The following is a 15,395-nucleotide window of genomic DNA, read 5'->3' as shown; positions in this document are numbered from 1 at the left end:
TAAAGATTCTCAAATTTTCTGCTTATTGTTAGTTAATAAAAACGTTTTGACTTACTTGGCTGTAACAAGAATAATAACCTCTTATTCTTCAGGCTGCGTACACGCAGTACTTTTGTTTGTAAAGTATTTATTTCTAATTTTTGAAATAAAAAGTTAGTGAATAAGGAAAGCAACGGATTATGACGTAAGTAATTTAAGAACTAAATATATTTTTATCCTGATTGAGATTGATTATTTTATTTCTCTAAGATATACCAAAGTAGCGTTTGTAAAAGTGCAATTAAAAGTATGTAACTATATATATATATATATACATAAATATAAACTTCTATAGGTAAATATTTGAACACGAAAACAAACCTGATTTCAGAGCAACGTTTCAGACAGATTATTTTTATTTTTTGACAAGGACTTACTTGAAATGTTGCCTTAAAACAAAACTTGTAGTTCTGGAACATATTTGTAATGAACAGTTAATTTCTACACATTATGATATAAACAAATGTATTGATAAATATCTCCAAAATCATAATCCTCTTTGCAAGAAGTAAAGGATCGCGCTTAAAAATGCTGTTCAAAATATTTCTGAGGAACAGCCATTTCTAACATCAGTTTTTTTTTTATTTGCTAATCAGAAACATTGATGGTAAAGCTGTGAACACATTCATTTAAATTACCATTTTGGAAACATCTTATGACTAACATTCGGAATTGTTCTCATAAACACAAACGTGATGACTCTTAGGTTTGATTCTACTATATCCTTATATATACGTTTTATATCTTTTTTTTTATTTCATAAATAGTTACTTCATCCACGTTTGATGTTCTGGAGCTAAACAAATGCCATCTTATATATCTTATTTAAATGTTTCTTTGACCCGCAGTGTTTTATGGGAGTTTTAATTTATAGTTTTGTCTTTATGTTACTGGGTAAATTATGAAAATATTTGAGTTGCTTATAGCCATGACATTTGGATTATACCTCAGAAAAAACTTTCTGTAGGCAGAGCTGTTTACGCATTTTAAGGGCATGTTACAATATTTGTAGATGTAGTTTGATATCCATATTCATATATCTACAAAGGTTTAATTTATAATGGAATACTCTGTCACTTTCAAATAAATGCATTTACTCAAAAACTAATCTGCTAAGTCTAAATAGTAAAAAAGGTTTCTCTCACACACACATAATTTCAAATATGAAACTACATAAAGAACTCAAGATTAAATTTACAAATCGTCCACTTATCCAAATTTCAACGCTGAAAAGATTACATCAAACATAGGAACACACTTGATTGGTAACGTTTGAATCTCGTGTTTTGCCTCAGCGAGAGTTAATATCTAAACCTAAAACAACAACTGAGTTTGGATATGGTGAAGATTTATTATATAAAAACCTTTTCACATTATATTTTCTTTACACATACTCTTCTATACATCAGACTTCATACTGATTAACACGAAGTAATTACTACTTGAAAATTCACGATTTATGCAAAATGTCAGTTTATGTCAAAAGATGTCAGCACACTCCAATATATAAACACAGGTGTATTCGAAAGGAAAAAAATCATGTGAAATCTTCATGAAACATTTAAATATAGAGCTCATATTTATAATAAGACGTCATTCGCGGGAATTGTACAACAATTTTGTTGAATACAGAACTATAAAAATGTATATAAACATAAATTTAGCTTATTTAATATTTTTATGAAATAATAAGAACTATTGTTTCAGGTTCTTAGCACAAAAAAGACAAATTATATAAACAAAGCTACAAGCTTAACCTGGATTTCGTTAACTTTGAATTTCATGTAATATTGAACATTTTTTACTTTAATTTCCCATCTACCATGGAAATAATATTTAATTTGATGCTTGATTTATGAAACTTTGTAGCATGGGTAATAACAGTCTACATTCAAATTATCAAACCTCAAGCAATACAGATGTCCTTATGATTCATGAAACTTTGTAGCATGGGTAATAACAGTCTACATTCAAATTATCAAACCCTCAAGCAATACAGATATCTTTATTGTTATATATAAATACAATTTCCTTTTATTTCTTAAATTGGTATCTTTCTTTATTATGATTTTAATCTCAGAAAGAAATAATCGACTAATTTTGATTTTATCATGTAGGGAAATACTAGTAACAAAATATATTTCCTGTTAGAATTAACTAGTGTGTTTTCAGATAGCAGACTTTCTTTTTTTAGAGATCATTTCAGCGTGACATATTTCTACCCATTTTACCCCTATAGAAGAAAATCCAACCTTTCAAAAGAACTTTCAACCTTTATCATCAATGAAGAAAAACGGTTTTCTTCTCGGATATGCTCAAGTTATCGGATTTTTAAAAAAAATGTGATTTATTTACGTTTATGATCCTGCGTGAGTTAAGAAATCATTAGTTGACAGCACCGTCCTACTAATGTAATGTTTTCTCAGAGTAGGGGTTTAGTTATTCACAGTATTTTGGGAGTATGTAAAGAACTTAAGGGTTAGAACTATATTTCTGTTATTCAGTTTAAAATGTTTATAAAAAAACAGCCGCTGTATTGTATGTCCGAAATAATTTAGCGAATTCGTTATCCCTAAATGAAAATACTAATTACGTCCGTACTAGGAAAAAACAAACAAAAACCATGTTGAACCATTTTGAGAACGTAAGTTCTGAGAACCTAAACCAAATGGGTGTTTAGTTCAGCGTGGCCAACACTGTATAACGCCACCTCTTCAAGGTGGTGTTTACTGATCAAAAACAGAAATTCAATCCGTATTATTTCACTGTTCAACCACGTTATTCGATTCTTTACTCACTATACCAAACCAGTGTACGAAATCACGAGGCTTATAGTACGTTATCACAACTTGGTGGCAAAAGGGATTGTCTCTAATGAGGTATTTTAAAGCTAAATTGGTTTAGGAATAAAAGACATTTTTGTGAACACGCATGAAACTTTTGGATGTAAGATATCATAAAAGAAACAAGAGGAAGAAGAAAAATGGCACAGCTAGTGTTTTAAAAAATGTACAGCTGAGTGTTCAACGAGTATAAATTTGTTTACACTATGTGTTTAGTTGCGAAGAAGAAATGGGTCGGTAGTGTTTGTAAATAAACAAACTACGCTAAAAACAACCAGCGAACATCAATAGCAAATGAAATATGTTTGTTGGTTTTGAATTAAGCACGAAGCTACACAATGGGCTATCTGTGCTCTGCCCACCACGGGTATCGAAGCCCCGTTTTTAGCGTTGTAAGTCCGCAGACATACCGCTGAGCCATTGGGGGGCAAATGAAATATGACTGTAAGTTTTATATCTTATTGTTATACGAACATATGTTACAGGAGGAAAATGGGTTACAACAATAACGTATTTAATTGGGTGCCTGCTTTAAAGATATACACGAGTAACTCTGATAAAACTAAAATGTGACTACACATTACTATTTCTCCACAAAGTCTAAGTTTGGCATGATTTTAAAACTTTTACGATCTCTTATCATACATGATGGTTAGTATTCAAAGTTTCAAACATATATATAAGTGTAAAACCAAACAATAACGTTACTTTTTTATGAATTATAAATTAACGTAATTCTATTTTAGTGTCCTATTAGTATCCGGTTTTCACAGGAAAACCGCTATCAGTTTCGTTGCACTTTGCTATAACTTTGAGCTTCAAAGTTTTATTGACTGTCTTAAGTGAATCTTCATCGCAATATAAGTTTTAATAAATCACGCTGAGGAATCAACTACCAGTGAAAACCCTCACAGAAACATTCATAAACAAATAATAACTAACGAATAGTGTTATTTCATTATGCACTAATAGGGGTATATGCGTATGTGCTAACAGTAGCAAAATATAAAATACAAATAAATGGAAACAACAAATGCTCAGACAGAGAGCACCTGTAACATTTTCGGTAATAACTTCTTTGGTTGTAACAAAGCAGCAATCTTCTTTAATGTGTATCAGCATTCTAACTTGTAATTCATTGACATACAGGATTCGATCACCCAGAGTTGCAGAAGTGATCCTCCTTCTTGAAATGTTTCAAGCTCTTGCGAAACTTTGCAAAAAGGCAATGAAGGTGTAATTAATAGAAGCACACTTGATTTTTTTTATAGGCTGAAGACTCACTAGCCAAACATTTAAAATCACAGTAAAATATCCATGAATCAGAGCCATCTTGCGATTCCTTTGGTTTAATAATATCCACGTGAGAGTGCTGAAATGTTCAGAGAGTGTTTTCTGTAGCAGCCTTGACAAAATGAACATTCTTGATCCTGATGTCAGTTGGAAGAACCTGACATTCAAACACTACCCGTTAACCACTGGAAACAAGGAATAAAATACCCATGAGCAAGTGTTCATGGTATGTTTTTCTCGTTCAAAGTCCATATTTATTAATCGGGTAGTTCTATCTAATCGTTTTATACTTTTACATTTGACCCCGGTCTCTTAATGATACAAACTATTTATAATATTAAAATACGATAAAGTAGGCAAATGGTAACAAGTAATAGAAACTTCAATAACTGAAGATAAGTGCTTGCTGAGTAAATGAAAGATTGCAAGAAGAGTTAAAAGACATAACTTCAGTGTATTTGTAAAGCCTGTGCCCACAAAAGCTTGAGTGCTGTATAAACAATAGTAATTTGAAAACTGACAAGAAAAACAGCTGTATTATTAAAAATGGTTTGATAGTTAAAGTGGACATTTTAAAGTTAATTATGTAGACGCTTGTATGCCTGCAATGAACTTAAAGAAGTTCTTTTGAGTTATATATTTGAAATATATCTAAACACTCAAGCAATTGCCCGGTATTGAGCTTAGAGAAAATTAGAAATATTTGGTAAACCGGAAATTGTCTTTGCAATTTGTAGGGGTCAAATGAATGAGTACGGTCCGTCTGTCAAGGCGCTACAGAGTAAGAGTCAGGAATGGTCATCTTTCATTTCCTCTCCCCTGTTGGGCTTGTATTCCATGCCTGGATCAAACTGTAGTAAGACATATACCTGGAAAATAAAACAGTATTAACGAGTCTCGTATTTGATCGTCCACTTTATCTTAACTGATCCTAGTTTTGGATGTTCACAAAATATCAAATATTGAATCAAAAACAATATTAACTACTAAGACAGATATCGGCATGAAATATCGACTGTAGAAATGTAGAACTTATTGAATAATAAAGAGGGTAGCTCAAAATTATCGTTTTATTTTATTTTAAATTTTAATAATTAACTAATTAATTAATTAAGGAAATTTAACCATTAAAGTTTCGAAACTATGTAGCCTATCTCAAATGGTGTTTATTGACACGTCAATAGACTTCTGCGTGTGCACCATTAGTGGATCTTTGTACTTTTAACCGATATTCGATTTCAGTCCACGTTCACTGCAACACATTCACAGTCACAATAACGATGGTGTCAGTTATCTTGATGTTAAGTTCATTGGTGTTTGCTGTAGGGATGAGCTGCACGATATCTTTAACATAACCCCATACTTCTTCCATATACTGTAATTAGACTGCACTACAGCCATTGACTTGGTCTCTGCAAGACATTGAGCTTTTTCTTGCACGATTGCCGTTTTACGGGGTGACGAAAAACAAGTTATGACGATATAAACTGTTTGAGTCGGGATACAAAATTTTTCAAATTGCGTGCTTGTATTTCCTCAGTTATTTAATTTTTAAATTCTACAATAAGAAAGACTACGCAATTTTGGACCACTCTGTATATACATATATAAATATACAATTTTACATTTAGAAATAATTCTGTTTTAGCGACCTTGAATCAAAGTATTCAGGAGGCTAAATAGCATTTATATGTTTAAAAACGGCTGGTATGGATAGAGAAAGCACTATGTAGAGGAGCGAAGAAGGTCGAGAAGTTGTTCGCTCCTCTACATAGTGCTTTCTCTATCCATACCAGTCATTTTTAAATATATAATTTTCTCTACAAGTGGGTTTTCTCGTTGTCATGGACTAACTAGCATTTGAGCAGATTTTAAAACTTTACAATATATACGTAACTACACTTACTTGATATTGTTATAGGTTACATTTTTCTCTAACTAATACAACTACGTTAAACCAAGCTTACTAAAGCAAAATTTAATCAGGAAACCAATAAAAGAAACACGCTTTAGCGGCAAAACATATACAAATATTCGTAGACAATGATATAAGAAATGAATGATCAACAAATCAAGATAACTTTTCAAGGAAAATAAATTATAATTTTTATTTAATATTAATTTTTTTTCCTCCTTTTTCATGTGGAAACATTTGCTGGAAATGATTTTAAAACAATTTATTTTCGAGATATTTAAGGTATAAACATTTGTTCAATAAGAAATTTACCTTATCCGTTGGCAGAAGAATAAATTCACCAGGTGGATTTGTGATAACGTAACGTTTGGACGAGGCCTCACAAGAGTTACTTGTGTCTCGAAACCGGTACAAACCAATGCAGATCATTCCATAATTTCTCAGAGCAGCAACAAATAGATCACTATATTTACCTCCTTCCTGCTGGACGAAATAATTATAAAAAAGAGAAAATATGGGTATGTATTTAACTTTCTTATAAGATTGTTTCTTTCAGATGAAAAATGGGTAAAAATGTATACATTTGAAAACTGTATGCTCAAGAGTTACAGCAGATTTACAGATGTCTAAACTTATCAAAATAATTGTTTAGAAAGTATGAAAGTTCAAAGTGTCCCGAGCTTTAATTATAAAAAGTTATAAGCCTATTTCTTTATTACATTGTGTTCAGTTTTGAATACCGAAAAGTATTAACGTTTTCTTTTTTCTTATACTTGGTATAGTTAACTGTGTTGAAATTATTCATATAAAATAAGAAAACGTATTAAGTTAATAAACATTCACAATTAGAAAACAAAGAAACAACTAAAAATGTTACTATATTTGTGTTATAAAATATTTATGATCTCAATATCTGTTCCTATAAAAATCATGTTAAAATAACTTTTTAGCTGACAGGTGTCGCATTCATGAGGAATTTTGTTTAATTTTTTTGTTAATTTTCTCAAAACTACACGAGAGCTATCAGCGCTAGCCGTTCCTAATTTAGCAGTGGTACGGCAGCTGGTCATTATCACTCAATCGCTAGATCTTGGGATTCTCTTTTAGCAACGAAGAGTCTGAGTGACCGTCACTTATAATCCCCTGCATTCAAAAGGGACTAGCATGTTTGGTATAACAAGGATTGGAACCCGGGACCTTCAGATTATGAGTCGAGCGCTCTAACCACAAAGCCATTGTTATTAAGAACAAGATAACAAGACTCCATAAAAAGGTATCTGCGAGTTTCGAAACCTTATTTTTAGCGTTACGAGTCCTCAGATGTAACGTTAAGCCACCATGGGATGTCTTTAAGGACAGCTTGATTTTACCTTTTATTAATGAAGACGAACAGAAATTAACCAATAAAGACTGGCCCCGAAAATTACTGTAAATTGATGGTAGATTGAAGGTAAATGTATTCGTTCGTATCTTACAAAGTGTTCATCAATTTTTTAATGCATCTGGCTAAGAATGATGGGATATAAACGTTTTCAATGTAACAGGAGAAATCTAGACAAGCTATTGTAATCTTCTGTATTCTAAAGCCCATACAAATGCTTAGAATGGGAAGAGTTTTCCAGTTGCTCATCGTTATGTATTGAACTTTATCCTTCTGGCTGATTTTTCAGTTGATTTTCTTCATACTTTGAAAGATTTAAAATTGAGATAAGCATAGTTTTCCTATCTTGAAACTTTTTCTTTCTTTGTGAAAGACGTCGAAATGTCTCGACACAATCCTCTTTTGCACTTTGCTTCCATTGTGTCAAGCAGAAATAAACAAACTGGGTTATGAGGATTTTGAGATTAACGTACTGTAATATCTAGAATCCTCATGAACTTCTAATGTTGATAGACATCTGAAACACTGCAGTTAGTCCAAGTAAATAAGTACCCATGGGCACTAAAGATAACTAAAGATATAATGTCTTGATGGAAAAATATTTTCTTCTCATTTTTAGTGCGCTACGTAGGTAACACTGTGCAACACTCAAAAGAGTACAAGAGATCTGTGGCCATTTTTATATGCAAAATGACATGGAAAATCCATTTCTGGCCTTCTTTTTGTTGAATTAGGCATAATTTTTGCAGAATTGCCACTGTATACCCTTTTTGTCATTATTATTAAATACAATTCTCTACCGCATTGTAAAATGGTTTTCAACCCAGGGCTAGAGACCAATCTCAGTAACACCTACAATGTGATATGATAAATAGCACAGCACAGTTTAAAATCATATTTTCTGGTTTATTATTGTGTGCTTATATTTAATTGAGTTTATCACTTAATACTTTATACGTCAAAGCTTGTGTTTAATGTTTGTTTTTTTTCTTTCAGATCTTATTTGTTTTCAACAATGAGTGCAAGACAGTGCAAAAATGATCCAAACAGATTCTGTTACATATGTGGGGAATTAACTTTTGCTAAAGAAAAGCGCAGTATTACACGCCATATCAAGAAAATGTACAAGACGTACTTCGTTTGTGACTTAGGAGACCAGGACAAGTCATGGGCTCTTCATGTGTGTTGCCTTACATGTGTGAAGACATTGAGTGCCTGGTATGCAGGAAAAGTTCACATGAAGTTTGGTGTGCCAATGATTTGGCGTGAGCAGAAAGATCACTCTAATGATTGCTATTTCTGTCAGCAAGACTTTACAGGCTGTACTACAGCAAAGAAAACGAAATACATTGTTTACCTAAATTTGCAATCAGCAATGCAGCCAGTAGAGCACTCAGAAATTTACCTGTGCCCAAACCTCCAGATCAAGAAATGCAGAGTTCCAGCAGTGCAGATGAACATTCCAATGGTGAATATGTGGAGCTCAATCATCCAGAAAGCAAGAATAAACCAGTACCATTTTCTCAAGAGGCTCTAAATGACTTGTGCAGGGACCTCTATTTAACCAAAGACAAAAGTGAGTTTCTGGCATCAAGGCTTCAAGAACGTAATCTTCTTGAGAAAGGAGTGAAGATAACACTGTACAGGAAACGTACAGAGGATCTGCTTGCATTATTCACCATGAAGGATGACTTATGCTTTTGTAATGGCATCATTGAACTTTTTGAGCAACTGGAAATACCATATGATAACACCAACTGGCGACTTTGCATAGATGCATCAAAGGACAGCATCAAAGCTGTTCTGCCACACAATGGTAACACTCTGCCTTCTGTTCCCATAGCTTATAGCACAACCATGAAAGAATCATATGAAAATCTGAAAGCAATTCTAACAAGCATACAGTATGATGACCATAACTGGCATATTTGTGCAGATTTCAAGGTTGTGGCCATGCTTACTGGCCTTCAGCTTGGCTATACTAAATTTTGCTGCGTCCTGTGCTTATGAAACTCCAGAGTAAGAACTGAACATTATGTACGCAAGGATTGGCCGATCCGAGATGAAATTGAGCAAGGAACACACAACATCATGCACAAACCACTCGTGAAAAGTGATAGAATTCTTTTGCCACCTTTGCACATTAAACTTGGTTTGTTTAAGCAATTTGTAAAAACCTTGGACAAGGAATACTCCTCATTTGCATATCTTACAGAAAATTTCCCTTCCCTGAGTCAAGCTAAAATTAAAGAAGGTATCTTCATAGGTCCCCAAATTCGAAAAATTGTACTTGATGAAACCTTCATCAAACATCTCAAGAGAAAAGAGAAGCTTGCCTTTGAGTCATTCAAGAAAGTTTGTGATAACTTCCTGGGGAACCATCGTTCAGAAGACTATGTGCAAGTTGTGAATGATCTGCTGAGTCATTATCATGATATTGGATGTAACATGTCTCTAAAAGTTCATGTGCTCCACCCTCATTTGGATTTTTTTGCGGAAAATCTTGATGATGTGAGTGATGAACATGGCGAGAGATTCCATCAGGATATTTCAGTGATGGAGCGACGATTTAAAGGAAAATGGAACCCTGGCATGTTGACAAACTACTGCTTGGGTATAAAAAAAGAAGATCACACTCCACACAAGAGGCTGAGAAGAACAAATGTTGTTTAAACTGACAGGTGTGTGTTTTTAATTCATAACCAATAAATGTTTTGTTATACCAACTAAATTTTTGTTTTGTTTTTTGTAACTTTCAGTATTTGCAATATTGTGTTCAATACGCGATATTTTGTAGTATATTATAAAACATATGGTTCATGGTACAGGAAAATGGTGCCTAATCTGGAGGAATAAAGGTCAGATTCAGAATCAGGATAATGTTTTGACCCAGAAACAAGTCTTACTTAACTTGTACCTTTTTTTAACCTGAAATTTGTTGCACAGTGTAATTAATGAGAATTTGGTAAAATATGAATAAATACATTTACGTTTAAATTGTCATCAGTTTATAGCGCTTTCTTTATGGGGTTCAGTTTGTATAGTTGTTCCCAGTTCCCCTCTAAAACGAGCCCCACATGACTAGGTGGTGAGGGCACTCGACTCGTAATCTGAGGATAGCGGGTTTGAATCCTAGTCACACTAAACATGCTAACCCTTCAGTTGCGAGACGTTATAATATGACGGTAAATCCCATTATTCGTTGGTAAAAGAGTAGCTCAAGAGTTGGTGGTGGATGGTGATGACTAGTTGCCTTCCCTCTAGTCTTACACTGCTAACTACATTTTTATATCGAGAAATATTGTAATGAAGTTTTTGACACTGACTGAAATTCTACTATATTTATTTAAAGTTCTGAGGTGGTTTAACACACAGTTTTTATGATATTATGTTACTCCAAAGTTTTTAACATTCAATGAAAAAGAAATTGCACAAAAAAGAAAACAAAGTAAAGTTTAAACTTAAGTTTACTTACTGAAAGGTACTAGAACTGTGTACTCTTTCATCATGTTTTCAAGAAAATATGGAAACCATAATTAGTGATGACGAGAAAACCCACTTGTAGAGGAAATATATATGTATAAACGGTTGGTTTGGGTTGAGATAATTTTTTATGTAGAGGAGCGAACAACGTTTCGACCTTCTTCGGTCATCGTCAGGTTCACAAAGAAAGAAAGGGGTAACTGATCGATAGCTGACCACATGTTTGAAGGGGGCTACGTAACTGAGTGTAGGAATATAGAGGGCGCACTTAGATTTTGAATATATTTTTAATATAGGTATAAAGGTGTTTCTTTGTTTTGGTTTATTTTGGCCTTGAGTTGTTGTATAAGTAAGGCTTCTTTAATTTTGCATTTCTGTATGATTGTTTCTTTATTTAGTATTTGGGTGTTTTCTATGGTTATGTTGTGTTTATTTGACATGCAGTGTTCGAAAACGTGTGGTTTATTCAAAAATCAGGTACAGAACTAAGATCTATACTATGTAAAAGCTACACTGACAAACACCACACCAACATTATTTATAAAATACAATGTGATAACTGCCACGACTTCTATATTGGAGTAACAAGTAGAAAAATGGAAACCAGACTCAAAGAACATAAAAAATCACCTTCACACGTTTTCGAACACTGCAAATCAAATAAACACAACATAATCATAGAAAACACCCAAATACTAAATAAAGAAACAAACATAAACAATCGCAAAATTAAAGAAGCCTTACTTATACAACAACTTAAACCCAAAATAAACCAATATAAAGGAACACATTTATACCTATATTAAAAAATATATTCAAACATCTAAGCACGCCCTCTACATTCCTAAACTCAGTTACACAACCCCCTTCAAAGATGTGATCAGCTATCGGTTTGTTACCTCTTTCTTTCTTTGTAAACCTGACGATGACCGAAGAAGGTCGAAACGTTATTCGCTCCTCTAAATTAAAAAAGATTCTCAACCCAAACCAGCCATTTTTACATATATAAAATATGGAAACATAATCTCAATATAAAAAACTTACTAAATCAAAGAGGCCCGGCATGGCCAAGCATGTTAAGGCGTGCGACTCGTAATCTGAGGGTCACGGGTTCGAATCCTCATCACACCAAACATGCTTGTCCTTTCAGCCGTGAGAGCGTTATTATGTGACGGTGGTCAATCCCACTATTCGTTGGTAAAAGAGTAGCCCAAGAGTTGGCGGTTGGTGATGATGACTAGCTGTCTTCCCACTTGTCTTACACTGCTAAATTAGGGACGGCTAGCACAGATAGCCCTCGAGCAGCTTTGTGTGAAATTCAAAAAAAACAAACTAAATCAAAGTATACATATGTATCTACCCCAAACTGAGCCAAAGGTCCGTCATACAGTGAAATTTGACCAATTCTACAACGATCTCTGTTGATTAACGTCTGTTGCGTGCAGTAGCCACCACGTAATCCAGCGCCCTCTGCCAGGATGAGCTCTAGTTCGGGAGTTGCTCCTCCAGTGATCAGCGAGCGAATTAGTGTCAAGGCATTAGCATTGAAATACGTCTGGAAGAAGTTGTTATCTGTTTTATTTACATAATGAACTAAAATATATAGCTATAAACTAAATTTATTTTGGTTAAAGTTTATAATTATTATTTTATTAAAAATTCATAGGTGCGTTATGATAAATTTCGAAGTAATTATTATTTTCCGTAGAGTCAAGTGTACTCACTGTGCTCATTAGAGAATCGAGTACGCTAACGGCAAAAGCAGTCCCACAAGCAAAGGGTTGAGTCAAGTAGAGTTCTGTGTCAGGGTCATCATCATCATCTTGGTCCAGAAACTGGACATTGGAATCATTTACTGAATGACAAAAAGTTGGGTGATTTTTCAGAGCGTGTTAGCATAATTTGAAACTTAGTAGAAATATTTATTAACAAATACAGAAGACAGTTTCAATATTTCTAGATTTGGCCTAGAAAACGTGTAAAGGATTTCAATTTGTTGCCACTACGATTCAGAATATAAAAGAAAGTAAAAAAAAGAACTGGACGTTAACGTAAACTAATCAAGTGACAAGGAACTTGAAATTGGTGTAATTTTTTTAAAGAATTAAAAATATTTGTCAAATGTAATGAACGCCGATGTGATGATTTCGTGTTTAGAAATGGAACACTGGAATAATTTTTTAAGATAAGAATAAACTTATTGCCCAGATGCTAAATATTAGAATTATCGTTGGCATATGTTACCAATCTCCTTATGTAAAATCCATGTAATATTAGAAATCAAATATATTTTTATTTAATCAGACATTCAACTTTTCGCTTTACAGCTTCTTTTGGAATGTTTCACTAAAACACAAACCATAACTAACAATAGAAAGTTTTAAAAAATCCAACTAACGTTTACTTCATTTGTAGATAACTTGTATAAAATGTAAAAATATTAACCTGAGAAAGAGAGAGTATGATTTTTTGTTAATGCGAACAATATCGTAAGGTTTGTTAATCTTACCATGTAAATATAAAAGTTGTTTCTACTTTTACCATAACATATAACAAAGATTTAGACTTGACAAGTTCTAACGAAACGTGGACTGCATGATGAAATAGCCGCAAGACTTACCTAGTTCTGTAATTAGGGGAACATTTGTTCCATAAACAGATCCTCGTCTCTGTAGTGCCACAGGACTTCCAAGTGGGGGAAATCCATCCTGATTGTTTGAATCTGTTAATAACGTATACTTTAAAGTAAAGAAACAAACATGTAAACATGTTTATTGAATAAAATTAATGCGTATTGCACAGAGTTAGTAAGACTATTTAGTACTTTAAAAACTTAAATATTAAACCTTTTCAAGCAGTAGATATTTGGCACTTATATATGTATATATACACACACACGTTTAAAAGCATACAAGTTGTGTTTGTTTGTTTTTAATTTAAAAATATACATTTTGACCAAAAATTTGGTACGACTAATCAAAGAACGCATTAGACATCTACGTCACAAATTCTTTTTTCAATTTTATCTCTTATAAGGAAGAAAAGAAATCTTTAACTCATATAATTCCAAATTCTATTACAAAGTAGGTTCAGTCAAATGTAGCTTAAAAGGGCGGGAAAATATCTCTGAATTATAATAATCAATTGACCTGTTTCGTTTTGTTGTTTTTTTTACTGTGGCTTACCATGTTAAAAATAAGATAATAAAACCCTATAACTCAAGCACTTTCGAAATGCGGACATTTCTACCCCAGTTGGCCCCTGACTTCAAGACTTCTTAAACCTACGTGCTTTTCTGACATAATATGTGTTGGAAATAGTTAAGTTGATTAGAACAGAAAAGAAACTAAACAGTTTTGTTTGGGATAACTTCCTAATGAGATGTCTTCTCAATTCTGCTCACCAGGAATATATTCATTGGATTTAATGTATTTATAAACTCATGTTTTATTATAACGCACGAAGTTAACTAAATTAAAATAACCGAATCAATAAATAATTCTTATTATTTCCCGAAGCTTCAAGACCAAATATTAATGGAGAAACGTACAGACACAAATAAGTACTAACTGAAAATGTAACTATAAACTAGTACAATATAAGCTAGTCCGAAGTTTAGAACTGTTTTTTGTGATTGGTTTTTGAATAAAAGTTAAATACAGTCATATTTATGTAAACCCTACATTTTGTGATTCGTGAGCTCGTTTTCTCAGTTTAGAAAATTATGCTAAGTGAGGTATTTCCAAAGTCCGCCTTCCATTCCATGTCTAAAACTACTTACTGTTTGTTAAAACACCTATTGTATCATCAAACGTCATAGCTTTGATATTTAACGATGCTAAAATGGCTTCTTTGTCTGCTAACGTAGGGTCTTCGCTGCTTGGAACCTTCGCAGATAGGATAACGCACATATCACACAAGTTTATATTAACGGCTCGAAGGTCAGCTCTACTTAGTGGCGACCCCTGGGTATTAGCAATAAAGTAATGAAGGTTATTTATTATTTAAATAATTTCTAAAATCGTAAATATAACCACAGATTATTTGACAACAAAACCAACAATATTATTTAAAAACAAAAATCACATTGACATTCCTTACTCATCTAGTTAAATACAAGTGTTCAACTATTTTAGATAAATCATAATTTCAAATAAACTGGAAATAGAATCAGATCTTATTACCGCTGTTACTGTGAGTTTGTGATAAATCTTTTACAATGTGATTAACTATTTCCTGTATATACTAAATTTAGATAGGAAAACCTCGTACCGGTAATTTACACTTTTAGCTATACCACTAATACTGCTATATATTTTTAAGTTCATAGCAAAGTACTAAATGTATATTCACTAATTAAACGTTTAAAAGTTTATGCTTAACACAAAGCTATACAATGAACTATTCGTGTTGTGCGCACCACGGGTATCGAAGCCAGATT

General features: G+C 32.9%; 1 protein-coding gene across 4 annotated transcripts in view; it reads right to left on the bottom strand.

Annotated features, from left to right (window-relative positions):
- Positions 1–2,017: 2,017 nt before the first annotated feature.
- The window catches only part of LOC143255836 (calcium-activated potassium channel slowpoke-like), a 143,033-nt gene continuing 129,655 nt past the window's right edge, over positions 2,018–15,395 (bottom strand). For 2 of the 4 annotated variants that reach the window (XM_076512140.1, XM_076512143.1), the window contains 6 exons: positions 14,736–14,919; positions 13,575–13,676; positions 12,679–12,809; positions 12,315–12,509; positions 6,403–6,573; positions 2,018–5,044 (listed from right to left, as the gene is read on the bottom strand). In XM_076512140.1, coding sequence (XP_076368255.1) covers positions 4,964–5,044; positions 6,403–6,573; positions 12,315–12,509; positions 12,679–12,809; positions 13,575–13,676; positions 14,736–14,919 — 864 coding nt within the window. In that variant the 3' untranslated portion in view covers positions 2,018–4,963. The remainder of the gene's footprint in view (positions 5,045–6,402; positions 6,574–12,314; positions 12,510–12,678; positions 12,810–13,574; positions 13,677–14,735; positions 14,920–15,395) is intronic. The other 2 variants (XM_076512141.1, XM_076512144.1) reach the window with 1 other exon arrangement.

Source organism: Tachypleus tridentatus, chromosome 7 (genome assembly GCF_004210375.1).
Source record: "Tachypleus tridentatus isolate NWPU-2018 chromosome 7, ASM421037v1, whole genome shotgun sequence".
Taxonomy (NCBI): Eukaryota; Metazoa; Arthropoda; class Merostomata; order Xiphosura; family Limulidae; genus Tachypleus; species Tachypleus tridentatus.
This window is presented reverse-complemented; position numbering and strand designations above follow the sequence as displayed.